Source organism: Myotis lucifugus, unplaced genomic scaffold (genome assembly GCF_000147115.1).
Source record: "Myotis lucifugus unplaced genomic scaffold, Myoluc2.0 scaffold_1039, whole genome shotgun sequence".
In the NCBI taxonomy this organism is placed as follows: Eukaryota; Metazoa; Chordata; class Mammalia; order Chiroptera; family Vespertilionidae; genus Myotis; species Myotis lucifugus.
Window position 1 is genome coordinate 106230 of NW_005872087.1, and position 10575 is coordinate 116804.

Genomic DNA, 10575 nt, shown 5'->3' on the forward strand with positions numbered 1-10575 from the left:
AGCAAGAGAAAAATAGTTAGTTACCTACAAGGGAGTACCCATACGAATGTCAGCTGATTTCTCAACAGAAACCATGCAGGCCAGAAGGGAGTGACAAGAAATATTCAAAGTGATGAATAGCAAGAACCTACAACCAAGATTATTCTACCCAGCAAAGCTATCATTCAGAATTGAAGGTCAGATAAAGAGCTTCACAGATAACAACAAGCTAAAGGAGTTCTTCACCACCAAACCAGTATTATATGAAATGCTGAAGGGTATTCTTTAAGAAGAGGAAGAAGAAGAAAAAGGTAAAGATAAAAATTATGAACAACAAAATGACAACAAATACATATCTATCAACAAATGAGTCTAAAAATCAAGTGAATAAAAAATATGATGAACAGAATAAACTGGTGAATATAATACAATCAGGGGCATAGAAAGAAAGTGGACTGATAATTCTCAGGGGGGAAAGGGGTGTGGGGGGTGTGGGAAGAGACTGGTCAAAAATTGAACATCTATGGACGAGGACAATGGGGTGGGGGGGTAAGGGCATGGGGTGGGGTGGGAACCAGGTGGAGGGGAGCTATGGGGAGAAAAAAGAGGAATAACTGTAATAATCTGAACAATAAAGACTTACTTTTAAAAAAAGTAAAGAAAAGGCAGATGTTAATGTTTTTCCTATTACAAGATCATTTCTTTTTAGAATGCATGCTTATTTTTCCTTCCTCTGCCTAGTTTAGTGGTGGAAAGATTGAGGATTGGGGCTCAAATGACCCTGCATTTTAATCTCAATTCTACCACTTACTAGCACTGTTGACCTTCAGTCTCCCTTAGTATCAGTCCCTTTGGAGCATAATAGTAATCCCTCTTTTGGATTACTATTGCTGTTTGAAACTGCTGTTTTAGAATTCTCTGCTGTTTTGAAATTCTCTGCTGTTTTTTCCCTCTGTTATTTTTAGACTGTAAAATAACTTTGTTTTTGGCTTGAATAGAAAAGATAAACTTAATTGTCTGACCTTGCAAGCTAGTCATCTAACATAAGGGACTGATAGGCTGATATTGATGCCAGGTGCCTGTATAGATATGATACTCAATGTTACAGGTGTCTGTATAGATATGATATGATACTCAAGGTTACAAGTTGTCTGTATAGATATGACAGGTGTTTGCTACATATGATATGTACTCAAGGTTACAAGCTGTCTACAAAAATAACTTACACAAAGAACTAGAAGGATATAAAAAGGAAATACTCCTTCCTGTGTTTGTTCAGAATTTGACAGAAGTAATCTGTTCTGAACTTGCGTGCAATAAAAGACTCCTAATTAATTGGCTTGTTAAGGCATCTGGTATCTAGCTTGCTGATTTGCGATACAACACCTCCATCTCTATTGATGAGACTAATTATACAACACAGGTCTGTATTACCAAATACACAGGGCTGTGGTGGGGATTAATAAGAAAACCTTTGCAAAGAACCTCGTATAAGAAAACCTTTGCAAAGAACCTCGTATAATGTCTGACGCATATTAAGCATTCAATAAGTTATTATTGTTAGTAATTATTCTAGCTTATATGAGAAGTTAAAGATATACAGCTTTCACAGTGCTCTACAAATAGTACCACGTTTCCAGGGGTTTTGAATGTGTCAGCCAGGATAGTCTAGGTTTTGCTGCAGTAACAAACACTCTCCACATGAGCCAGGAAGGTACCTACTGATCACACTGCCGTCTGCTCCTGCCGTCCTACCTCCCAGATCCAGGACATTGGAGCAGCCAGCCTCTGGAACAATGCCAGCCGAGGAAAGGGGTCTTCTATCAGCATTAGATGCTGTGGCTTAGAATTGACACATATTATTTCCATTCAAAAGTCAGTGGTCAGCGGCTGGCGTAGCTCAGTGTGTGAGCATTGACCTATGTACTAGGATGTAATGGTTCAATTCCTGGTCAGGGCACATGCCCAGGTTGCTAGCTCCATCCCCAGGTAGGGGGCGCACAGGAGGTAGCCCATCAATGATTCTGTCTCGTCATTGATGTTCATGTCTCTCACTCCTTCTCTCTTTCTCTCTGAAATCAATAAAAATATATTTAAAACAAATAAACAACAACAAAAGAAGACAGTGGTCAGAGCTCTGGTTACACATCCCACCCAACCAGAAGGAGGATAGGAATTTAATCCTACTATGTGTCTAGAAGGGGGAGGGAAGGACCAGAAAAATGTGACCAACAGCCACAGTGACTACCACAATGCTTTTGAGAACCACTGCCCAGCCCAGAGGGATGGGGTAGACAACCGGAGGGGGTAGGAGGCAGAGGGGACCAGGAGGACACTGAGGGGCCTGCATGGCGTGAGATCCTGAGTCAGTGTGCAGGGCCGAGGCTGGAGGAGCCCTCTGCCCCTTGCTCATCTGGACCCGACCCAAACTCATCCTGGCCACTGTGCTCTGGAGGCCAACAGCCAGCGCTGCCAGGAGGTGAGAGTCCCTTCTCTCAATATGGATGGTGACTGTGAATGTGATCTGCCGCCCTGGCCTCCAGCTGATGGGCCAAAGTATTTCTCTGGTTCCACCCCTCCTGCTCTGCTGGTTTCTGGGATCTACTGGACTCTTCTCACAGTTTCAGGAGCCCCAGATAGTATGAGCTGTGCTCTCACCCAGACCCTTTCCTGGTGCAGCCATCGCTAGATGCCACCCACCTACCTCCGGCTAGTGGGTTTCCTGTTACTGCTGACCTCAAAAGCAGCTGCTCTGTCCATTGTCCTTCAGGTCCCCGGGCTGCAGACACATAGCTCCAGCAGCAGGGGTGTCTGTGCAGACCACGCCACCTCCCGTCCCTGTTGAGGCTCCTGGCAGCGTCCAGTGCTCCAACGCCCAGCTTTCCGACCACAGCCCCTTTCTCACAGGAGTCCTGGCAGGGAAGCCGAGTGGCCACACTGCAGTTCCATCAGTGTCCTTTCAGAGTGGCCTCCCTCCCAGCCAGAGCCCTGTAGGCGCAGGTCCTCTGCCCCAAATACTCTCACCCCCACTTTCCTCCCCATCATCTTCAAACCTTGGTGCCCCTTCTTCAGGGAAGCCTTTCTTGACTCCTCACACTAAGCCAAGCCCCCAATATAAGAGTTCTCTCCTAAATGTCGGACTGGCAGGAAGTGATGGAGGATCCAGAAGAATCAATACCCACGGGTCAAAGCATTTCCAAAGAGCAAACACATTCTTCATGTGCCTCGTGAGAACTGGTACCTCGCCCGACAGGCTGCTCACACATCCTTGTGCTCTTCAGAGGGCCCATCTGACACGTGGGCCCTAGTGAGGAAGCCTCTGTGTGTTTCCAGCTTGCCCCACTAAGGTCAGGGAGGACAAGGTCATGCTGACCTGAGTGGGCCCGAAAGGAACCTTCTCCTTTGTTCTGTTTACCTTGGTTGACTCACCTTGCTCGTATCAAAGAGAGCCAGAGTTTCCTTGCTGGTGTGGGTCTGGTCCTCGCTGTGGCCACGGAAGGCAAAGCCCATGAGTGCTCTCCGGTTGTTGTAGTAATATATATATGAATGTTTAAAAATGTCTAAAAATGTTAAAAAGGTTTTAAAATGTTTGAGTTAACTTTCCTGAAACTTAAAGCATGCTATTAAAGGACACATACCCCACTGCCCTAAACGTGTGTATCCCATAGATAAGGACTTGAACTTTGATTAATGACTTAGAGTGACTTGCTATGATAGCCACATGCGTGAGTGATATGCACCCTCGAGTGCACACCCTGATTGAGAGTCACATGTAGCCCCTCGCCCTGTTAAGATCAACATGTGTGCATTGACGTAATCAAGATGCGACTGAGCTCTCAGGTGAGGAATGCCGGCCCCCTGTATTTGGACCGGACTGGACCGGATCGGACCAGATCAGCCCAATTGCCGAACACCAGAAGACACCACCACCGGATCCCGTTAAGCCGTTCCCGCAGCATCAGGAACTTTTGTGAGTAATAAAATGCTGTGTGATTTGCAACTGCATATGTTTCTGTGTGGTGTAATTCCTCCAGCAGTTAATTAAATTACTATGTGTAAGCTTGAAACTGAAAACTAAGGTTTTTGGTCTTTTCAGTCCTAAGCCTACCCTTGGTCCTGCAGTCTCTTCACTAGCAACTACTTAAAAGTCCCAATACTTGCACTGTTAGGCTTATCTCAAGGGACACCTTAGATAACACCCCAGATCTCTTTTCGGGATCTACTTGGGACACAGGGGCTGGGGGGAGGGAGGGGTGGGCAGTGTCCCTCAGTTCAGTTGCAGGGTATCACTTCCCAACTCAACCCTCAGTGAGCCTTGTCTCAGCTCTGCCCTCGGGGGACCCCAGGCTCCAACATTTTACTTATGGCTGGTGGAGGCCTCGGGCTTTTGTGCAGAGTGATGGGAAGCCCTTGAGGAGCTGGAAGCAGGGGCTTGATAAGATCTGTTTTCCTAAGGGCTGTTCTGGCTCAGTGTGGACATGGGGCGGGGGCACGAGCAGTGCCACAAGGGCAAACACAGAAAGACCGTCTAGAACAGCGGTTCTCAACCATCAAAGGACCCTTTCACAGGGGTCGTTCAAAAATACATCCTGTATATCAGATATTTACATTATGATTCATAATAGTAGCAAAATTACAGTTATGAAGTAGGAACAAAAATAATTTTATGGTTGGGGGTCACCACAACATGAGGAACTGTATTAAAGGGTCGCGGTATTAGGAAGGTTGAGAACCACTGGTCTAGAATCTCTTGCAGGAGGGAAAATGTGAGGGTAGCTGGGAGAAATGCTTGCTGTCTCCCTGTCTCTCTCTGTCTCTCTGTTTATCGATGACCCTGTCTCACACCTGCAAACAGGCCCTTCTGATCTTAATCAGCCTCATGTCCTACAGTCGATCCTGGGCCCCAGCTGCTGGGCAAGGAAGCCACCTGTGTTCAGCCCAAGCCACCTGTGCAGAAGCTTCCCCCGGGTGTCCCAGCAGAGCTTACGGGGCACCGAGGTCTCAGGGACTTGACTGGACAGGAGAGTGGGAGCCCAGGGAGCCAGCAGGAGGAGCAATGGAAGATTTGCTCCCTGAGTTCCTGGAGGACAGGCTCATGGGGAAGGGAAGCCAAGCACCCAGAGCCCAGATGGGCCCAGTAATCCACACCACAAAGGCTCAGTGTACCAGTCCACCTTATTGAACCAAAGTCTACAGAACACAAGGTGGGAGAAACAGAGGGTCTAGAATATCATTGTGGCCACACCACCTCCCCCACTGATGGAGAGGCTGTGTCTCAGGCCTGATTGGTAGATCCCCTTGACCTGCTGTGAGTCACTAATCAAATGTTCTACCCACTCCGCTGTCATCACCACCACCATCACCGCCCCCATTGTCATCATCATCAAGAAGTCACGGCCGCCCAGCTGATTTGGCTCAGTGGATAGAATGTCAGCCTGAGGACTAAAGGGTCCTGGGTTCAATTCCAGCCAAGGGCACATGCTCGGGTTGCAGGCAGGATCCCCCTCAAGTAGGGGACATGCAGGAGGCAGCCAATCAGTGATTCTCTCTCATCATTGATGTTTCTATCTCTCTATTGGTCTCCCTTCCTCTCTGAAATCAATTAAAATATATATTTTTAAAAAAGACATCACTGCCTATAGTGGATAACATTGTACCAACTAGGAATGATGCCATAGGTCTGCTTGACTTAACGGGTGATCACTTTCTAATCACTATATTGTACACCCAAAGCTAATATAATATTGTATGTCAACTGTAATTGAAAGATTTGAAAAAAAAAATTTTTTTAATGTCACTGCCGGGAGGTGGGGGCAGCTGGGGAGAGGTCAATGGGGGAAAAAGGAGACTTATGGAATACATTGAACAATAAAGAATTTAAATTTTTTAAAAAAGAACATGCAAATCCCCTGACTACTAATTCAGTTCTTTAAGAACATACTTTATTATGAATATGTATTTGAGAAGCTTCATTCATAACTCTAAAAGCCATAATTGTACCTATTTCAACACAAATCTGAGATTGTAAGGTCCATGAAGGTTTTTTTATCTTTGTTTCCTGATGTAGCCCCAACACCAAACATTTAATAGTATGTTTCTAGACTTATGCCTTGAGCTCCCTAATTGAAAATTTGTTCTATCATTCTTACTTCATTGACAATGCAAGGTTTTGGTAGGGGCTGGAAGAGAAAGTAAGAGGAAGCATGAATTACCATATATTAATTGGTTTTTATTTCTAATAGTGAGAACTTCAATGCCTTTAGCTTGTGCCTATGCAGGTATAGAAAATGAATAATAAACAAGTCATTATCTTTTAGAATTTATTTTCTTAATGAAGTATAAATCACTAACTACTGTCTCTCCAATAACATGTGAATTTCTATGTAAGACATAAGAAAATTTCTGTAATCTCTTCTTTTGCTGGGGAAGATGTGACCATCCTTGGGTCTCTTGAATAATTGCTTGGACCACTTCTATGCCACCCATAGTGTTTCAAGGTCAATGTACTTGATCTATTCATATAGGCATGTTGCTCTGTGGATTGTGTACTAATCAGGGAATTGTTAAAACACCTGTGATTATACTTTTAGCTATTTGGTTACACAATCATTACTATTTTTCATTAAACTATAGATAGTAATTTAGAGAAAAAAAAAGTCACTGCCTACCTAAGATGAACTGCTGGAAGACAAAGGTGAGCTGGAACTGGAAAGCAGGGCTAGAGACCTGGACCAGGGAGAGACGGGGTTCCTGCTGGGATGGTGAACACTGGGGAGGGCCAGTCCAGGAGCCACTGTAACTCCCATATCCCAACAACTCAAACTCTTTCCCTTTCTCCCATTGTCAACTTTTTAGTAGTTCTGGCCTTCCCGGTGCTTATTCCTCCACTTCTCTTTCTTTATTCATGACCCCAATGTCTTTTTAGTCAAAATAAAGTCCCCCCCCCCACCGACCCCTCACTCTCTTTCCCCCTCTCTTCCCTGATTCCAGGCTCTAGGTTCCTTCCTTCTCTTTGACCCGCCAGCCATCTGCATGAACCCCTCCTTCGCTGTGCTCAACACCTTAACACACAATTCCATCCATTTTATCTCACCGGCTTTCCCCCTCTAACAAGGTAAGTCCACACCTTTGTCTCCCACACACCCTGCTCCCTGCACTGTCTGGGGATCATGGAGTCAGGTCCGCCTGTAGACTTGTGTGAATTTGGGTGAGTTCTTCCAACCTCCTCTCCAGCTCCTGGGCCTGCTGCCTCAACTCTTCAGCTGACTGAGTCTTTGCACCCTCATGTAAGTGCATTGACTCTTTCACCAGATCCACTACATCCATGAGAAGGAATATACCTGCTGTGGCTGCACCAAAGACCCTGGCTCCTTTGCTCATGGCCAGAGCAGTGCCTCCAAAAACTTTCTTCACCTGCTTGCCGCTTCGGACTGAGACTGTCCCGGTGCGCAAGAAGCGCATGGCCTTGACTGCTAAGCGAGGATTGGCTTTGGCCAGCTTGAAGGCACGGGCATTCTTCACAATGACTTGCAGGGATTGATAACACTTCCTTGCTAAGGAAGCAATTTTGGGTGTGCTGCGACATAGAACCTCCCCGACCAGCTTCTCTGTATCATTGCCGGTTGACAATAGGCGACTGGCTTCGGCTTTTGCTGACGCGTTCTTTGAGGCTTCCACGATGCTGGCCGTCACACCGGTCACAGCAGCTGCTGCCCCCAGTCCCACCCCAGTTGCCGAAAGCACCAGACTAACCCCTGCTGTGAAAGGTGCCAGAGACAGGCCAATGATGGTCAGGATGCCAGACACAGCGCCGGTGGTAGAGGCCGCCACTTTGGATATGGTGCAGTCCCTGTGCACCTCGTCAACCTCATCAGCAAGTGCGTAGAGCTTTCGTATGCGTTCCTCAAGGTCCTGTTTCACCTGAGGAAACTCCTTCATAAAGCTCTCCCCATGCAGCTGGTCTGCTGAGGGCATGTCTTTGTCCTCCACGGCCATGAGTGTTTCCAGCTCTATCAAGTCTGCATAGAGTGCATCTGCCTCACCCCTGTAATCATGAAGGACAGGGGATTAACCAAGGCAGGGGTATGAATCGCTAAGGCTGAGACCCGGATTGGATGAGCTGGTGCAGGAAGCCCTGTCCTCTATGGTGGGAACGTGTGTGTCTACCCAGAATCCCTCAGATGACACCACATTGGCAGCCCCCGTTCTGACTGGAAACGGTCACTAAGCCTCACTGCCTTCCCTCTGGTCAGGGTTACCCCATGGAAAAGAGAAGAGGATCCCACAGGGAGGTCAGGAGCCCTCCAGCTCACAGACAGGGTTGGAGGACATAATCACCCAGGGCCCTCTACCCCCAGCAGAGAGGGGATCAAATCAGGGAAGAAAGAAATGTGCCCCCTGACCCCCTGCACAGCCCTCCACTAGGCCACTGGCCTCCTCAGTCCTGTGCCAGGTGCCTCAGTTGCCTCACTCTAGTCCCAGCCCCGCTGCCAAGCCTTCCTACCATCCTCCCACCTGGACCACCCTTGCTCCATCCAGACCCCGGGCTCTGACCCTGCTCCAGGTCTCTCTGGGCCTCTGGACAGGATGACTGCACTTACTTCCTCGGCTTTGACCCTGCAGTTCTCCCCAAGGCCTTCACCATAGTCCTATCAGATGGACTTGCTATTCCATTGAAGAGGGAGATGACAAAAGCCCAGAGCCCCAGAGCCGGGCAGAGATACACTCAGGATTCAACCCAACATGGTGCAGCTTCACTCCAGCTCTCCGCCTTCCAGGCCAGCAGGACCCTGCAGAGTCTGTACAATCCCTTTCTTAGGGAGAGCAGGCTCTCTAGCCAAAATCCCAGGGACACAAACTGTGCCAGGAATTTTCTGGCTTGTCCCACAGGAAGTCCTGTGTGGCTCTCACGTCCAGCAAGAAGAAGCTTGGGCCCTGTCTATTCCCAGCATTTTTTTTTAAAAAGTTCATGTGAACTGCCCTAACTGGTTTGTCTCAGTGGATAGAGCGTCGGCCTGCAGACTGAAAGTTCCCAGGTTCGATTCCAGTCAAGGGCACATGCCAGGGTTGTAGGCTTGATCCCCAGTAGGGGGGCCTCCAGGAGGCAGCTGATCAATGATTCTCTCTCATCATCGATGTTTCTATCTCTCTCTCTCTCCCTCTCCCTTCCTCTCTGAAATCAATAAAAATATATTTAAAAAAAAGAAAAAGTTCATGTGAACTGCCCACCTACTATGTGTCAGTCATTAGGCCAGAGTTGGGCAACCTTTTTGTGAGTGCATGCCAAAACCAGCAAAATCTCTGACTCAAAATTCTTCTGCGTTCCAACCCTAATTTTTTGAGAACATGTTACGCCTACCTTGATATCTCTTAAGGTGTACGTATGTGAAGAACCTTGAAGAAATAATAAAATTCATTGGAGGGACAAAAACACAGTATATGATGATGAAAAATACATTTATTTTTTAATGTATACATGTACACTGATAGTCCAACAGAAAACTTTATGACTCCGTTTGATATTATCAGTGGGACTTTTGCTGCTGCATCACTGATGACAGAGATTTTACATCAGGTTTATATTTCGTGACCTTCAGAGATATGCATGAGCTACTACTTTCATCCGTCAGGCTACTCCTATTACGAGACTTAACAAAATTCATCACTGAGAACAAAGATTCACAATTGTAAATGGAAGATTATAAGAGAGGGTTTTGCGTGCCAGCAAATTTACTGGCGTGCCATGTTTGGCACACGTGCCAGGGGTTGCCCACGCCTGCATTAGGCTAAACAGTTTACACGCATGATCTTATTCTCTTCACAATAAAATTGAACAGATGAATAAGACAGAGAGTGGTTAAGTAACCTGCCCACGGTCACATAACCTAACCCCTGCAAGCCTCATCTCTTCTCAACCTGGGGCCCTTCTCTGCAAGGACTGATATGAAGGAAATGTTCCTCATGGATTGTTGAGAAGGGACTTGTTCAACCCCAAGCACAGGACCCTGCCTGGAGGAGTGTGCCTGCCAGAGGAATCTAGATCCAGGGGGAGATGGGGTGACAATACAGGCATCCCCTGGAGGTTACCTGGACACATTGGCCACAGTCACAAATCTCTCCCAGGATTCATTACTGATCAGGCAATGCAGTTTCTCTTTGTCCTTTGGGTCCATTAAATACTCAATGGCATCAACAAAGTCTTTGCCCTCTAGATGGAAAGAAAAAAACAATGCGGTTAGAAGAAATCATGGTAGAACATAAATGGCATTGAGTATAAACAAGGAGGTTAAATGTTCATCTTCCGGAGCAGCTGTCACTTGTGGCAATTTCATAAAATCTGATGTACTTTTGATGGAATCACCTGGTGCTGTGTGTTCCCCAAACTTTATAGGTTGAAGCTCTGATCCCCCCACCCCATCCCCTACCCCCGCCAGGTGCCTGTATTTTTAAATTTATTTTTTAAAATTATTTTATTGAGGAAAGGAGAAGGATAGAGAGATAGAAACATCAATGAGAGAGAATCATCTATTGACTGCTTCCTGCAGGCCCCCTACTGGACATTGAGCCCACAACCTGGACCTGTGCCCTGACCAGGAA

At 46.7% G+C, this 10575-nt stretch overlaps 1 protein-coding gene across 1 annotated transcript; it reads right to left on the reverse strand.

The window, feature by feature from the left end:
* Nucleotides 1-7146: 7146 nt before the first annotated feature.
* On the reverse strand, nucleotides 7147-10292 carry LOC102420744 (apolipoprotein L3-like). Its single transcript, XM_023747889.1, has 2 exons — nucleotides 10066-10292; nucleotides 7147-8023 (listed from the first exon to the last, which is right to left on the reverse strand). Exons 1-2 carry the CDS (start codon nucleotides 10149-10151, stop codon nucleotides 7147-7149), a joined length of 963 nt encoding a protein of 320 aa, XP_023603657.1. The 5' UTR covers nucleotides 10152-10292.
* Nucleotides 10293-10575: the final 283 nt, after the last annotated feature.